The sequence below is a fragment of the Marmota marmota genome, unplaced genomic scaffold, assembly GCF_001458135.2.
Source record: "Marmota marmota marmota unplaced genomic scaffold, marMar, whole genome shotgun sequence".
NCBI lineage: Eukaryota > Metazoa > Chordata > Mammalia > Rodentia > Sciuridae > Marmota > Marmota marmota.
Genome location: NW_026000223.1, coordinates 6,456,152 through 6,474,179, shown reverse-complemented (window position 1 = coordinate 6,474,179; position 18,028 = coordinate 6,456,152). Strand labels below are relative to the sequence as shown.

Genomic DNA, 18,028 nt, shown 5'->3' with positions numbered 1-18,028 from the left:
AAAATTATATTAAAAAAGAAAATATAGAATTAACATTTGACTTAGGCATCTTATTTCTGAGTATATGTACAGAAAATTTCAAAAGCAGGAACTTGAACAGTTATCTGTATATCAATGTTCATAGCAGCATTCTAGTCAATATCCAAAAGTTCGAAAGAGACCTAAGAGCAGTTAACAAGTGACTGGGTAAACAAAGCAAGGTATTTGCATACAAAAGAATATTATTTATTCATAAAAAGGAGTGAGGTATTGATACATGCTAGAGTGTGGCTGAGTTTTCTAAAGGAGTCATATAAAATGCTATATGTGGTATAAGTATATATAGTGTATTCATGTATGATTCTCTTGTGACTAAATGAATAGAATGGGCAAAGCTGTAGAGACAGAAAACAGATGAGTGTTTTCCACAGGTGTAGGTAGGGGAAAACTGGGAGTGACTGTTATCAGGTGTTGAGTTTCTTTTTGAGAAGAGAAAAATGTTCTAAATTGATTGTTGTGACGGTTGCACAACTGTGTTCATTTGCTAACCTCCACTGAATTGTACACTTGCATTGGGTATGGTGCTTATTTTATGTTATTTAATCTACAACTAAACAAAAAAGATCCTAGACCACTGAGACATGACTGAGTCTCCCACCCTTACACACAGACACTATACACTTCTTCAGGCTGGTGAAAGATTGGGAAGAAAAAGGAAAACGTGAAAGTTTTGTGATGGGCAAGGGGAGAGTATGAGAGAGGAATTTCCCTTTCACCGTTCTCTTGGTAGACTACCTGGAACATGTGAAGTAATAATGCCAGCAGACTGCACAGGAAGAGGCAGGGCAGTGTGGGTGTGCAAGCAGAGAGAAGTCTCAGGAGGGCACTCATCTAGGATCCCGCAACCTGTCAGACATGTATACAGGCTGTTATGGTTTTGATCTGGAATGTGACCCAAAGGCTCATGTGTTGAAGACTTGTTCCCCAGCTGATGACACAATTGAAAAACATAGGCCACTGGATGCAAGCCCCAGAAAGGGATATCTGGTTCCTTCTCTCTTTCTCTCTGCTTCCCCTGTCACCCTGAGTTGAGCAGCTTTGCTCTACCCCACACTCCTTGCCATGCTGTTCTGCCTCATCTCAAGCCCAAGGGATGGGGCCAAGTGACTATGGACTAAAACCTCTGAAACTGTGGGACAAAATGAATATTTTCTTCCTTTAAGTTATTTTTCTCAGGCTCATTGTCACAGTGATGGAAAGCTGAGTAACACACATGGGGAGATTGAAAAAATCCTAAACAGCAGAGGGACCAAAGTATCATAGAGAATGCAAAGAGACTGGAATTATGGAAAAGGAGGGTTTCACAGACCTCAAGACTAGAGACTATGACAAGGACAATGGGTTTCCATAATAAATGACTGCAAACTAAATGGAGCAGATTTATTGATTGCCAATGTGAGGGTCACAGAGGGTGACAATTACAGACCAAAGGGGACAAGGAACTGCATGCCTCAGGAGGAATTTGTATTTGCTGTCTGCTATAGGAACAATCATGATGCTAAGCAAGTTTATTTCTGTGTTTAAGTAGCATTCTGAAGATAAGGAGAGAATAATAATCTTAGGAATAAGAAACATCCCTCTTAGAAAATTTACATTTTTAAGTTGACTGAGTTTAAATTCTGAAACACTGAGATTTTACCCAAAGAATCTGAATGCACCTGGAAGAAACTAACTTTTAAACCAGAAGAGACTAAGCTATCATAACTACTTAAGATTAATTTTCCTTTTCCTGCATTTAAGTGAAAATGGTTGTTGCTAAGCCCTGGAGAAAAATAGAGAAAGTTACATTCCCTTGCCACTGCATCAAAATGAATAAACTTTAAACTGCCTGTCATCTGTTATGGAAACAGAATTCACAAGGAACAGTCAGGAGGTGACATCCTCATGACCAAGAGAACAGTAAAATACAGCATGAATTATCAGGCCAAAGTTGGAAGACCAGTGTGAAAGAGTGAAAAAGCAATGGATTGAAAGTCTGCATGCTTGGAATTGAGTTTGGTGACGCCACTAACTAGTTATGTGACTTTGGACATTACTTAATATCTTTTGGAACTCATTTGTCCATAGGGCAGTTGAGTTAGACTAAATCTTAGTTTTTGGACACCCAGCGGGGAAAAAAGTATGACTCATCTTGGCCAAATTTAAAGGGGAATTGTCTTTTAGTTGATGGAACCCTCTTCTCTTTCCTTGGCCAGAACCTTAAAAGCTGGGTTAAGGGCAGCTAAATATAAAGTTTGATTACCTGAGAGGTGATGTCGGCTCTTACTTTTGCAGTCACATTTTTCAATTAGCTCAGGATTATACACATCACTGTGACAGGTGGCACAGTAAAATAAGGCTCTGGACAATGAAAGCAAATCAAGAATGACTTATGTGAGTCTTCACACTAGGAAGGCATGGTGTACTGATTCAGCCTGCCTCCCATTATGTTGTATGTGCTTTAGGCACTGCCCACCCCCATAACGTAATAAAAAAAAAATTACCTTTTGACTTCTTTTGGCGATTCAGCAATAAAGAATCCTAATGTATTCTTCCTTAGCTTAATTTGTGCAGGTGGATTTAGTATCAGACCACTGAAAATGGAAAACACAAATACAATAACTTTTCCCTCTGATGTCTGAGGCTGATTTTCTGTGGTATTTCATTCTGTCATTACCAAGGGACTTCCTAAGTTGCTGAGTTAATAGGACTCAATCTTCTTTTTCTGCCAAACATAGTGGAAAATGTGAATGTGACTACATGTAATCCTTTGTTTGACTGCTGCTAAATATGCTGAGGGGACCATGCAACCACCTGACTATTAAGCTGCATGCACAGCCACACTGAAGAGAAGTTCCTCCTGGGTTGTGTCATGAATCTAAGATGGTCCAACCCATTCAGACACATGATGCTATGTTGACATGGCTATCAAACTGCAAATAAATCAGGACCTCATAGTTGCTCGTCTTACAGTGATGCTAGGGTTTTTCATCCTCAGGCCACACATCTTCAAAATGGAATTGTATCTAATTAACCAGCTAGTTTCAAAAGTTCCATTTATTTATCCATGCAGCTTTTGAAGACACATTTTTTTACTTCTTCTTCTTCTTTTTTTTTCTATTTTGTTTGCAAGGTTTTTGAGAGCAGAATCCATTCGAATTATGCCTATTCTACATTACTTAGACAATTTGATTCTCTATTTTCTTATTGCTTATATGGAAATTTTGTCTTATAAATTTGTATCTATGATACTGCTTGCCACAGTATTCTATTATAGTTTTTTATTTTAACATTTTTTATTTATTCTAATTTGTTATATATGACAGCAGAATGCATTATAATTCATATTACACACATATAGCACAATTTTTCATATCTCTGGTTGTACACAAAGTAGAGTCACAGCATTTATGTTATTGAGTTTCCCATATTTCTCCTCTTTGTCTGGATGCTATGGGTGGGAGGGTTCTCTGAACTCATGTTAAATATCTAGCTACAAAGGTATTGTCACAATAGTGTATCGTACTGAATTTGAGAAAAGAGGTAAACTTTTTTGGACCTTTCCAAACCAGAGTTATTGTTTGATCTTCCCTACATAGCCAGTTGCTCTATTACAGAATATTTGCCACTGGACCAAACTCATTACATTGCCTGACTAGGGTCAGATCAAACAATCTCTTAGCAGGTGACAAATTATTCCCTAAGACAATGCCTTATGATAATCCAGGGCATTTGCAAATTTTAGAGCACATTTAAGTGAATCAGTTAGAAGAGAAAATGAATGGGGACAAAAGATAGGTTTCCCTTGGTATTTCAGTACACTGGGCTGAGGCCCAGCTATAGAGATGTCTAGTCTTCTTTCTACCAATAGTGACTGAGGTGGATTTAGTACACAATGGTGATCAGAAGCATAGTCCCTGGTGCCAGATTGTATGCATTCAGATCCTGGCTTTGCCACTTGAGAGTTGTGTGAACTTGGAAAAGTTAATTAATCTTTCTGAACAACAACAACAACAAAATGGAGCTAATAATTACACACATTGCACTGCAGGGTTAGAGGACAGGAGAATGAATGTATATAAAATGCCTATGGTCATGAAGCAGCAGCTATGTGAGAGATTACTATAATCAATACATTCCCTAAGCCAGGATTTAATCCTTTTGATTCACTTGACTTTTCAATGAGAAACTAAAGTTAAATTTGTTGGAGCAGGTCCTTTTTCCATTAAGGCAGATGTGTAGAGGAGGTAAACAGCACCAGGACCTTTTTAATCCATGTGGAAATTGGCTGCCTGCGAAACATTCATGTTTCTGGTTTGTAATGTCCTAACAGTCATTTTAATAAAGCTTAAAGAAAACTAGAGTGTTAGAGTTGGAAATGGTATGAACAGCATGTGGTCCAAAGGCCAATTTCCAGAGGCTGGTGAATAAACTGGAGAAATTATAGAGACTTTAAACATGTCTAAGGTCCCACCCCTGGAGATTTTGATTTTGTAGTCAGATAAGGGATTTGGGAATCTCTTTGTCCTTTGAATTTTGAAAATAATTTTGATGCATAGCTCAGATTCTTGAAGGCCAAGGATGTTACCAAAACTTGATAATGTTTTTGCCAGTCAGAAACCCAAACTGCCTGGTTAAATATTCTGACACTATTCTTTTAATGAGGACCTGTTTCTGGTAGAAAGTCCCATTTCTGCAGATGTTTAGATACATAGGTTTAAATTGTTAAATTTTCTTGAAATAGTGAAATTCTCTTGAAATTGAGATCTTCTTGAGCACCACAAAACTGTTAAATAGATTTAGCCGGTCAAATAATACTATTGGTTATTCTCTTCCTAATGATTCCAACCGATGGTACCCCACTGATTTCTTTTGCCCAGCTACCTTCTGCAACTTCCCTATTCAAAGAGTTCTTTTCTTCTTTCAAGCCATTTATGCAAAATAACTCCTTCATGGTGTATCTGAATTACCTAATTTCGAATGTTTTGTATAATTCTAGGATTTCTTGTAATACCAATTTTGGAGCTGGCAGGGGTCTTAGAGATTCATTAACTTGCCTTCTTCAATCTACAAAAGTAGCATTTCTTGATCCTCATCCCAGTTAGTCACCACTGTTTACATTTTAGCATTTTTACCTCCATATTACTATAGTTGATTCACTTTCCTTCTTACTTCTCTCATTTATGTTTATGTACTTCAGTTCATCCTAAATTTTATTTTTTATTACATGACAACTTCTCATATTATCCACTTACAGTTTCTCCAAAAATGCGAATGAATGGTCTGGTGATATTACCTTTTTCTTTCATCGACCTTATCAACCAACAGCAGACTTTGTTCAGTAGAAAAGTCAAGTTCCCATTTTATGAGATGTTGCATCTTATTTTCTAAGGCTAGAGTTCATGGGAGTATTTTTATTCCAAATAATACTATTTCATGGTATTGATTTATGGTCAAGACCTTCAAGATCTGACAATGTTGTTAAAAGGAACAATTCTGAGACTTGACCATTTCTACTCTCTCCTGCTCATAAGGCAGAACCATGGCAGGGTACTAGGAACAAAAACAAAATGGTTAGCTACTAGGAAAACCATTCTAACCCATAATTCAAGACAGCACCAAGAGCATCATAGCAATGGGAGCCTGGGTTGGGTGCCCAAGAGACTGGCTTAGTTATATCTCTCTATATATTTTTATATCTCTCTATATATCTTTACATTTTTTATGGCCAAAAGCTTAGTTATGTTTCTACCTTTAAAAAATTCTTAATCATAAAGCTTTTTCTCAAACAAACAACAACAACAACAACAAAATGGGAAGAAGCCTTATTGGTACCAGTAACCACTCTGAAAGAGGGACTTGTATTCGATGGCTATCAGCATAAGGTTCATCTTCACAAAGCAGAGCCTGGGAAGGAAGACAAAGAGTTGTGAGAAGAGAGAGAGAGAAGCAGGGTGCCAGGTTACAAGGCTATGACTAACCCTGTGTTCCATGCTGGGGAGAAAAGCAGTTTTCCAATCCTCCTGAAGGCACACTGGGCCAGTGTACCAACTAGGACTGACACAAAACTATCCCTCATGCATCGTATCGTTGCAGGGACTCCAAGTTATTCATTCTTACATTTTCAGGGTTTGTCATGGACTCTGGCCTACAGTGAACCCTCCATGAACAGTGTTGAAAGAATGCTGTGGTGGGAATAGGGTGGGAAAGTATTTTACTTAACTTACCGGGAAACCTCTGGAAAACTCATTCCAGCAAAGTCATCAGAGAGACGTTGAGTCAGGATTTTGTTCTTCAGGCTATTCAAGAAATATTTTTGCCAGGTCTGTTTAGGAGAAATCTGTAACACACAATCATGTCCCAAGGAAGGTGTGTATACAGGTTGAATATATTTCTAAGCAGCAAACCAGTTTCCACAGAAAGGAGATATATTACAAAGTACAACCAGACAAATGTTGAAGAAAGAAATGAAACAATTTTCACTAAAAAGTTCAGAATGAGGAAGATACACCATGACTAATTTCCTTCCCAGACAGTGTCCTGTTATGGTTTGTGAATGAGAAGTCCCTCCTCAAAGCTTCTGTTAATGCAAAAATATTCAGAGGTGAAATGATTAGATCTTGGGAGCTATAACCTAATGAGTACATCCTAGTTTGAATGACTGGCTGGTCACTGTAGGCAGGGGGGGCATGACTGGAAAAGTGGGTCACTAGGGGGGGTGCCCTGGAAGGGTGCATCTTTCTTATGACTCCTATCCCCATCTCTCTGTGCTTCCTGATCTCTCCATGAGCTGAGCAGTTTTCTTCTGCTGGGCCTGTCCCCCCATGATGTGCTGCATCACCTTAGGCCCAGAGTAATGGAGCTGGGCAAAAATGAACTGAGACCTCTGAGACTGTAAACCCCAAATAAACTTTTCCCCCTCTAAGTTGTTCTTGCCCAGTATTTTGGTCACAGCAAAAACATAACAAACAAACAGACAAAAACAACAACAATTAAAAACAAACAAACAAACCTATCTACAACAGCATTTGAGCCTCTGGTTGAGGATTAGAATTCTTCTCTCTGGTCCACTCCTAATTTCAGCACAGTGGTCTGTGTTTTTGAGTTAGTGACAATGATAAGATGGGAGCAATAATGAAGAATCTAAGTTTTCTCTCTCTGCAGGTGACTGTTTAGAATGAGTTTTGAAACATCTTGGTTTTCTTCTGATGAACCATATACTACAAAGAAAAATAATCATGCCTTCTACCCAGAATAAGAATCCTTTATTGATTCAGATGAGTTCAAAGATACAATTTGATGAATGGCAATAATAATGTAAAAATCAAAGATAGTAGTAGACTTCTAGACAATTGGGAGAGGTGAAGAGGAAGATATGTCTTAATAAAGGCTGAATGTAGACTGAAGGGAGGTTGTTGAGTAACTCCTCCTGGACTTGGCGTAAGACCCTTCCTCATCCTTCCCACTTGCTGACATGAGAATTGCCACCACACTGTTCTCATAGATACAGCACAACAAGTCCCTTACAATCCAGAGTCTCAGATGAGAATCTGAATTTTCTATAGACTCTGGAGCATTTTCTCAATTTTTAAAATTGATTCTTTTTGTTACATAACATTAGAATTCATTTTGATGTAATTATAAAAGCATGGAATAGACCTTGCTCTAATTCAGTCACCAGTACTTCCCTTTACCCTACCCTCCTCCCTCTGCTCTCCTGATCTTTTTGCCATCTATCTATCTATCTATCTATCTATCTATCTAATTAGTATCTTGTGGATATACATGATGGTGAGATTCATTGTGGCACATTCTTATATGTAGATAAGAAAGTTAGGTCAGATTCATTTGAGAAAGGAAAAGCATTGGGCGGTGGGGGGGAGTTCAACTGAAATAAAAGAAAGATCAGTAAAGAACAGCAGAGCATTCTCACTGTGGAGAGTAATGGCCACTTCAGAAATTCTCCTCGGATGGTCATCTCGTGGTTTTAAAACTGGCCTGCTAAGAAGGACTACTTATTTCAAATAACTCAGCACCTTGCCCTGACCCCCTTCCTCCACACCAAGATTTAGCTGACTCTTCCCATTTTCCAATCTCTGAAATTCCCCTCCTAAGGAGGGCTTCCCTCATTTGGCAGTTCACACCACCACTTGAGTCTAAATTACCAATGAAGTTGGCTTGGTGCTTTCAATCTTTTACCGTTTCAATTTTTGAAAGAAGGTAAAAATAACAACCATGGAGATGAAGAAAACTTCCTGAGTTAAGAGATCAGGGAGGAGAGCAATAGGATTCTGGATAGAAGAATCCATGAGTTCAAGGCTCTGAACCTGTAACCAACTAGAAACAGTTTTCAGACTACAATTTCTCACAATATTAAACATATAATTAAAACACATGGGATTGATTTAATGTCTTCTAATCTGAGTACTCATAAGTTTTATAGACATTAATATTTGGAAAACTGAGATTGTGAAATTAATGATCCTCATTTTATTGATGGAAAAACTGACAGGGAACGTATGTACCTAATTTGAGAAAAATGGGACATAAAACTTTGAAGTCCTGGTAACTAAACCAAAGTCAATGGGTGTGTTATAGACTGTAAAGAACCAGGGTAGAGTATAGCTTTAAATCTTGCCCTGATTCTGTCCAGTTTAGGATTTTTGAATTTTTGAAGGAGTTTCAGACTTTATTAAATATATATATATTTTATATATATGTATAATATACATACATAGTGTGTGTATGTGTGTATACATATGTGTGTGTGTGTGTGTGTGTGTGTATTTATCAAAGCTTATTTCCTACTGCCTGATGGTCATCTCTGTCCTAATGGGCATCTACCCACCCTTTTTAAATACTACTAGGGATTGAACCCAGGGTGCTTTATCACTGAATTTCATCTCCTACCATTTTTCTTTCTTTATTTATTTTTAAATTTTGAAACAGCATATTGCTAAGTTGTTGAAAGCCTTGATAAATTGATGAAGTTGTCCTCAAACTTGTCATCCTCCTGCCTTAGCCTGCTGAATTGCTGGGTTTGTGCCACTTTGCCAGGTGGTTATCTCTTTTTAACTGTATATTAGATTTGTTTATGTTTATAGAAGGAATTTCAGAATATTTGTTTCAGTCAGCATTTTGCTAGCTATTGGATCTTTTACCTTTTTTGCTTTTCCTTAATAGCACTGGGAAAGAATAGGAAAAGTGCAAAAATCTGTATTTAACAGAGGAAATAATTCCCAAAAGGTGGTTTTAAAACTGGCCTGCTAAGAAGGAAATGGAGTATACAAAATAGCAAATCTGAATTCAGAATTAAATGGACAGAAAAGTCACTCTCAGGAAGGCTTCTGGAATACCAGGACCAGTCAAGGGTTTGAACTCTTCTCTTGGAGCATTTCATCAGAATGGCATTTGGACGATATTTAAGTCAGCTTTCCAAAGTGTCCCAAGGGAATGAGAAGAACAACTTAGAGGAGGAAAAGTTTATTTTGGTTCATGGTTTTGGAGGTTCAGTCCTTGGTGCACTGACTCCATTGCTCTGGGCCCAAGGTGAGGCAGAACATCTTGGCCAATTGGCATGGTGGAAGAAAGCTGCTCAGAACACGGAAACCAGGAAGCAAAGAGAGAGGGGGCTTCACTCACTGGAGATAAAATATAAACCCCAAAGGCACGCCTTCTAGTGACCTATCTGCCTGCAGTTACCATTAATATATTATTAATGGATTAATCCACTGATTAGTTTACAACTATAAAAATCTAATCATTTCACCTCTGAACATACTTGCATCGTCACACACATGAGTTTTGGGGAGATACCTCATATCTAAACTATAACAGATGACAACACTTTGTGCTGTAGAAGTTCATCCCAACAGTCCCTTTTAGGCCCTTACTTTGTCTCAGGAAAAGATATCAAAGGCATGATGTGGAAGACCATGGGTGGATACCCAATAGTAGAGGCAAAGGGCATAATGGCAAGATTGTGGATCCAGGAATTCTTGGTCTGCTTTTCACTAATTAACTGTACAATCAACTTAGTTAGCTTCACAATCCATTGCTAAGGTATACATTAACATATCCCTGAGGGGAAACAACACACCCAGTAAGTACTCATCAGTGATTACTGTTATTACTACTGCAGGGACTTTCCCAAAATAATCTGGAAAATTAGATTTTAGTTATTATTTGTATCGTATATATTTTATTAACATAAATTATTATATTATTCGTATTTTATTTAAATTTAAATATGATTTCTCTACTAGTAATATAATATTTATTTTTCTACCTTCAATAACTCAAAGTGCTTCCAAAGTTTTGAATGTTTTTACATTTATAACATTCTGAAATGTAGGGAAGAAGAAGAATTATGATTTCTGTTTGCAAATAAATACTACAGAAATAATGACAAGTGACTTCTTTAAGACCAAAGAAGAACCTGGAACTTCAGTCTAGATCTCTCAGTCTCTTCTCAGCTCAAGCAGAAATCAAATCTCGTTTATTGGGGACTTACTTCTTGCTTTCCTCAATTTTTTTTTCTATTTGTGATCCTAATATGTGGGACATGGGAAAGGAGCCAAGGTTCAACATCAGTTTATAAAGTTACCTTTTTGTTTTGCTCAACAAATAAAGACGTTAGAAAGGTACACAAGCCTGGCACCAGACAGCCTTGAGCCATAAATCCAAGCTTTAACTCAGCAAAACAGATGATGTTGTCTCCAGTACTCCAGTTCCAGCTGGGAATCTTTGGCAGGAAATCCTGTTTCATGGTAGAAAGTAGGTCAAGCATTAAGAATACACACATACCTCAATAAAGCCCTTGGCAGATTTTATTTAATTTTCCTTGAAATCATTTACTCTTCATTCTTGCGAATAAATGTGGTGCTCAGGTCAAGGAATGATAAGAATAAATTCCACATTGGAAAGTGGTTAGTGTTTAATTGCTCTTACTTTTTAAGACAAAAATAGCTGGAGTTGCAAAATTAGGTCAGATGGCTTAAGGTAATTCTGATTCCCATTGACATCTTTAAGTGATCAACAATCTTAATCATACACCAAATTTCACCTATGATTGGTAAATATTTTCTAATTTGTAGATCCATTAGATGGTAATAGGGTTCACGTAGTCTCACAGACCCAGTAGGAGGAGGTTGAGCATTCAGGGGTGTCACTTTACCTTGTTATGGGACTGAAGGATTTGTATGATGACTCTAGTCTTTGGGTAATAGTTTTTGATAGAGAGCACCCTGCAAAAGCCACAATTACTCTCATTAGTGAGCTGTCATATTGACTCTGAATTATAATTCAAATAAGTTAAAATGTCATGTGGGTAGTTTAGGAAAACTTAGTATATTATAAAATTCAGTGTTCTGTTATTTCCTAAAATTGTTCTATTTAATAGCATGCACAGAAGAGTGCCATATTTGGGTGGCTAAGTAAATCAAATCTATAAAAATGTCAGTGCTTGGAAAGAGAAGACTATGGTCTTCTGGAACAAGTTCTTGGGAGAAAATAAATACATCCTTTAGCCTTTAAACCCAAACACAGTAATTACAGAAAAAACACCAGATTTATTTGCTATTTATAGTTTGAATAGCTCATAGAACGTCTACTTCAACTTTCTCATTTTATGAATTAGGAAACTAAGATTTATTTTATATGCAGTGTATTATGCATGGTGCAAGTTCTCAGCTTTTTATTACTATGTGCAGAGTCATCTTCAGCTATGTATATTTATTTTGCTTTGGGGACTGGAAGTGCATGTGGATTAGGCACTATACCATTGCCCTCACAATCAGTTGAATCTCTGCCAGCACAAGTCAAATTCCTCCTCATCTCATATAAGCTCATAGCGAAAAGATGGAAACACTCTATGCATCCTAAAAATATTTGTCAATATTCACAAGCACATCACACTGAACTGAAGGGAAGTCCTAATAAATAAAGTGTATTAATAGTATTCATAAATGGGAATCTTTGCTTTTGAGGAGGAGAGACTCTGTATCATAACAGTGCTATCTAAACAGCAATCAGTTATTTGTATGCTTGCTTTTTAAATTCAGATAGCTAATAACCATGTGAAATACCAGGCACAGGACAGCCTAAGCAGGGGGATGGAGAGTTCAAGGCCAGTCTCAGCAACTCAGGGAGGCTCTGTCTCTAAATAATAAAATAAAAAGGGATTGGAGATATTTCTCAGTTGTTAAGTGCTCCTGTAGGTCCAATCCCCGATATATATATATTTCTCCTGTTTAGTCCTGTGCCCTGCAATTTGTTTTAATAGAGGTAGAACAAATATCAAATATCAGCATTGGAACATAATGCCAGCTTCTTACCTCATAATATTTGAAGTGTCTTCAGCATGTAAATCACTGCACAAGGGGTTGGCTATAATCAGGCATGCTTCCGCAGACTCCACCTACTCTTCAAGATTAAACAGCAACTGTATTGTTAATTATGTGGGAAATATTCTGCTGCTCCCCCTCCCCACTTTTTTATATTGTAATCATAAATTTGCCAATGAGAAAGAGAACACACTTGAGAAGGAATTTTAATAAGGTTGCCTTTATATCAGGATCACACAAATGCTGCAGATCTAAGAGGACTCCAGTTGATGGACCAGATCACAGGGTCTCTAATGCAGATGTAAGGTTGATTTAAAGTGGGTTAAGTACAAAGCTATACTTTTCCTGCCATCATCACCATTGTTTTATGTCTTGTGATGAGCAGTAAGACCTTTTCCAGCAACTGCTTGTATATTTATTTACCTTTTAAGACAGCTGAGATTGAATCTTAAGATTCTAGGAAATTATTGAAAATGGTGCTTATAATATGGAATGGTAAGAGAGATAAATGTTAAACTGTATCTGTCATTTTTCTGATTCAAGTGTTTATACTTGTTTTGCTCTAAACTGAAATAAGATAAGGTTTATCATTTCTATGAAACTTAGAACATGTTAGGAAGCTGGCTTTCACCTAAAACCAAACCTAATTTAAGGGTCAGCTATTGCTCCTTATTTATAGTCACTATCTTAATGGAGTTTCTGCTGTTTTCCTTCATGCTTCTATAAGAATGTGTATTAGGATGTTTTGGAGAAGTTGGTTAAAGCTGATAGATTCTTTTGTTTTCTTTATTGGTTCTTTTTAGTTATACATGACAGTAGGATTCATTTTGACATAATTATAAAAGCATGGAATATAAATTGTTCGTATTCAGTCCCCAGTACTTCCCCTTCTTTCCTTCTTCCTTCTGTTCCCTTCCCTCTGTCCTACTGATGTTTTTGACATTGACTTACTTATAGTTTTTTTTTTAATTAGTGTCTTGTGTGTGTACATGATGGTGAGATTCATTATGGTATGTTCATGTATGTGCATGGGAAAATTAGGTTAGATTCATTCAACTGTCTTTCCTCATCCCATCTCTCCTCCCTTTCCTTCACTCTTCTTTGTCTATTCCACTGACATTTCTTGTATTCTGTTCTTTATCCCACCCCCAGCTTATTTTGGATTAGCTTCTGCATATCAGATAAAACCTTCAACTTTTACTAATATGTCTTCTGGTAAGAATCCTCCTTGGGTGGTAAGATAGAACACTTTTGCTATTCATAACTTTTTCAGATCTCAGAAACTGGTGAAACTATCCTAGACAACTTAGTGAAATAATTAATTTAAATGTAAGTATCTGGAATAATAGCTGTTGAAGTAACAGTGTACACTTATCATCCTAAATGTTGTGGTTTAGGGAAACAAGAAGGAAAAGGACAAAATCTTACCGCAACTCGCCTCAGATCCTCCCACTTCAGTGCAGACCCAGAGATAAAAGTTGTATAGGCCAAGTAGCATTTAAATATAGTCTCCAATTCCAAAGAAGGATTGACCCTGGATAAAAAATTGTGGTGACATAGATGGGAAAAAGATGACTGGTTTAGTTTTAGAGGTTGTTGTACTTACTTAGTGCATTTACTAGAACCCCTAATTTCCTCTTGGAAAACATCCATCTTTCATTATTAACCCATGTGGTTAGGTGACTGACACAAACTACCTAATTCCAGGGGCCGAGTCTGTAGCTCAGGCCTAAGCAATCAGTGATACGAGAAAATACAAATCAGGGTAGTGTCATAGAAACAACAAAGAAATTAATAAGTATGAAAAAGTTTACTATGTAATCTAAAATTTCAAAAGATATAACATTTTAAAACAAATGTGAACTTCATATAATGGTTTCTAAATATATAAAGCAAAAGTAGACAAAGTCAGAGGGAGGAATTAAATCTGCCAATGTCATGAGTAATTTCAACAAATCTCTCCCAGTTTTTGACAGATCAAGCAGGAAAAAAAATCATCAAGTATTTTGAACACAATAGTTTTATATTTATTAATCCTATAATCAACATATAGAAAACTTGATATTCTCAAGGACACAAAAATACTTTAAAATGATAATAAGTTGATAACTAGATAGGGCCACACTTATTTTTATTGCTTAGTACTACATGACTCTGTGACCTGAAAATATTTAATTTATAAGTTCAAAATCATAAAATAAATAAAAACTTTCTTATTTAAAAATTAATTGATAAAAATTTTACAGGTTAAGATGAAATTAAAATATCTTTAAAAATTATTCTTAGAAATAAATTGTGTTGAAAATATTAAACATAAATGACATTGAATAAAATAATAACAGTTCTTTAGGGGAAATGTATAGTTTTGGACACTAACATTAGAATAAACTCAGAGAAGATCAACAAAGTCAAAAGTTGCTTCTTTGAAAAATAACCTAATGTTACAGGCAAAAATGATAGCACAAATGGAGAAAAAAGAAAAGACAAAAATGGCTTATAAATGTAATGAAGAAGACATCATATATATAGGTAAAGTAAATGTCATAAGAAATTAAATAAATTATACACATAGGATTGAAAAGAAGTAAATGAACTGCCTTTATTTAGAATGATTTATTTGATAATTTACACTGAAGCACCTAATACTACTACAGAAAAATTAAAAATAATAGAGAAATTTATGTATATCAATATACAAAAGTCAATAAGGTTTTTCTATATCATATGTACACACATATATTTACGTACATAATTGTATGCATATGCTCTCTACCTATAAAACCACTCCATATTATTAAGAGACAATACATGAAAGCTAAATAAATGGATACCCACAGTACTATTAGACTTGCAAAAGTGTAGCATAAAGAAATCAATTCTGAATTCTAAAGTTCCAATCAGATTCACATCACATTTCTACATTTTTTAATAGTACACAATAAAGCTATTATAAAAGTTATATGAAAGATAATGCCCAAGAAAAGCTTGTCAGCTGTTGTAGAAAATGAAAGAAATAAAGATCTTCAGCAATAAAAACATTTATTTCTAATGAAAATATAGATAAATTGATAAGATAGAAAGTAAAGAAAAGACCTATTCACAGTAGTATCAAGTCAGATCCCTGAGTAGGCAAAGGCTTTGTTCAATAACTGGCATTGGCAAAGAAACAAGTAAGATTTTATGCATGCATCTTACCATATAAAAATGCAATTCTGATGAAATTAGTAACTTAAATGAGGATTTTATAAAAATTCTTAGGGAAAATTTCATTTAAATGTAACTAAAATATTAGAATAAGAAAATATTTTCTAGACAAAATAAAAAATATCAAATATAAAAAATTGTGAATTTGACTATAATAATATTAATGATTTTTAAATATCAAAGATATTATAATTGGTGAAAAAAGAAGTTTCAAACTGGAAGAAGATATTTGTAAGTTGCATAACTTATGAAGAATTAGTGCAAAAATTACACAATTCTACAAAATAAATTATAAACACCCCCCACAAAAATCAAGTAGAAAAGTGGACAAAACAATAAATGGAGTTAAAAACTCCATGGATGGGTTTGTAAATAGATTAAACACAGCTAAAAAGACAATTAGAGAACTGGAACCTAGGTCAGAATAAAGTATCCAGAGATACAAAAATGTTTAAAAATGAGAAATAAATATAAAAGGGAAATATATTTGAAAAAGCAAAACATAAAAGACAAGCATAGCTAGATTTAAGAGTCCCAGAAGTGAGAGGAGAAAATGGTGACATAGCTAATACTTAAATAAATAATTGAGAATCTTCCAGAAGTGATGAAGACACCAATTCAGAGATACAGGAAGATTTATGAATGCTAATCATGATAAATAAAGAGAAAATCAAACCCATACACATCAAGGTACTTTTCATAGTAAGTAAAACACATGATCTTCTAAGAAGATAGCTCCTTAAAGAGAGAGTTCAACTGACTTCCTAATAGCAACAATAAAATACAGAAATCAGTGGAATAATAATTCCATGGTTCTTAAAGAAAAAAAAAACTGTCAGCTTATAATTCTATATCCATGAAATTATCTTTCAGTGATCAAGAGAGAAATAATAAATCATTACATCATCATCATCATCATCAACAAAAATTTGTTACTGGAAGATTTGAATTTAAGAAAAATGTAAAGGTTTTATTTTTGATAAGAATAAAAATGGGAAGGAAGATCAGAGATGCAAGAAGAAATAGAGACTGAAGAAGATGGCGGCGAATGGAGTGCATCACCCCCGTGTACTGCGTCATTGTGCAGGAGAATGACAAGTTAGAACGGCTAAAAGCTATCTTGTTAGGAATTTCCGGCAAAATTGGGGTGCTCCAAAACCTAGAGGAAGGATTTCCATCATACGAGGATCAGCTACGGGGGCTCAAACGTGAGAGATTTGTCCGCACGGAGGGTCACGCTGCTTACTCAGCAAATTGCCCCGCGGCTAGAGTCTGCGGCGAGCGCTGGGAAACGTCGAGATAGCAATGCAAAGATACAGCGCTGCGGATTCTGTGGGCTCCTGCCGGCTGTGCACTCACTGTGCTCAGTGCTGAATTCTGGGTTTGAGACGGGGGAAGGAAGCGGTCCAATTCGGTTCTCCACACCAGTCAGACCACAGAGGGAGCCAGCGGCCACCATCTTGGAGAGCTGACGTCACCATCCCTGTTTTCGACTGATCGCAGCTCATTCAGCTATAGAACAGGTAATTTCAGGCTGCCATTCGCCTGCGTCTCGCAGACAAATTACTCAGGCTCAGTGCTAAAGAACCCGCAGAAACTGCTTCTTGGAGCCTTCTCCTATCAGAATATACACCGAGCCCGGAGCGGCCGAATTCCGGCTCCCAGAACTGCTCTGGCCCAGGGCTAAAGAACCCGTGGAAACTGCTTCTCGGTCCGGGTCCGGCTGAATACTGTGGAGGTAAATACCAACCGAGCCTTCATAGGCAGTGGCAACAGGATTGAGACGGGGCTTGTGAGGGCCGGTCAGGACCCACCCGTTGCTTTGGTCACCCGGCAAAGGGAACGAAATGCTGCCATTCACATGGGATACCAACATGGCAGAGATCTGATGTCATCAGAAAGCGGCGGAGGAGATAACGTCATCGATACCAGTGGCGACAGAAACAGTTGGTCTCCTGGTAAAGAAAGTGAGTCACAAACACCCAAGTCACTCTCACTTTGTCATCAAGCCAGAGGGGCAGAGCAGAGCCACCGCCCGCACCCGGAACAGGCCCAGCAACCCGCCGGCGTGGTAGTCACGTCACCCCAACTGGAGTAGGGGCCGAGCAGAGCCGCCACCCGCGCCCACAAGGTAGGCAGACCTGCGACTGACTGGCAGAACAGGCCCAGCGGCCCGTCAGCGTGGTAGACAGATCACCCCAATTGGAGGAGGAGCACAGCCGTCGCCCGCCCCTGCAAGGGAGACTTTTCAACTATACAAGAGCAATATAAATATATAGGGGGAAAATTTCAATAACAAACAGTTTCACCAAGCAGAAAGAAACGCGAGCAGTATGAAAAGACAAGGAAAGAAAGGACCACAAACAATGCAGGTCAACTCAACTTTAGAAGAGGTAATAGCTGCAGCAGATGGAATGTCAGATAAAGAATTCAGGATAAATACTCTTCAGATGATCTGGAGT

The 18,028-nt window shown here is 37.0% G+C and overlaps 1 protein-coding gene across 1 annotated transcript in view; it reads right to left on the bottom strand.

The window, feature by feature from the left end:
- Positions 1 to 18,028, bottom strand: part of Kcnu1 (potassium calcium-activated channel subfamily U member 1) — a 167,427-nt gene that overhangs the window by 82,571 nt on the left and 66,828 nt on the right. Inside the window, exons 12-19 of the mRNA XM_048792764.1 lie at positions 13,791 to 13,896; positions 12,354 to 12,436; positions 11,195 to 11,264; positions 10,625 to 10,777; positions 6,246 to 6,358; positions 5,854 to 5,925; positions 2,523 to 2,612; positions 2,282 to 2,379 (exon numbers count right to left, since the gene is read on the bottom strand). Coding sequence (XP_048648721.1) covers positions 2,282 to 2,379; positions 2,523 to 2,612; positions 5,854 to 5,925; positions 6,246 to 6,358; positions 10,625 to 10,777; positions 11,195 to 11,264; positions 12,354 to 12,436; positions 13,791 to 13,896 — 785 coding nt within the window. The remainder of the gene's footprint in view (positions 1 to 2,281; positions 2,380 to 2,522; positions 2,613 to 5,853; positions 5,926 to 6,245; positions 6,359 to 10,624; positions 10,778 to 11,194; positions 11,265 to 12,353; positions 12,437 to 13,790; positions 13,897 to 18,028) is intronic.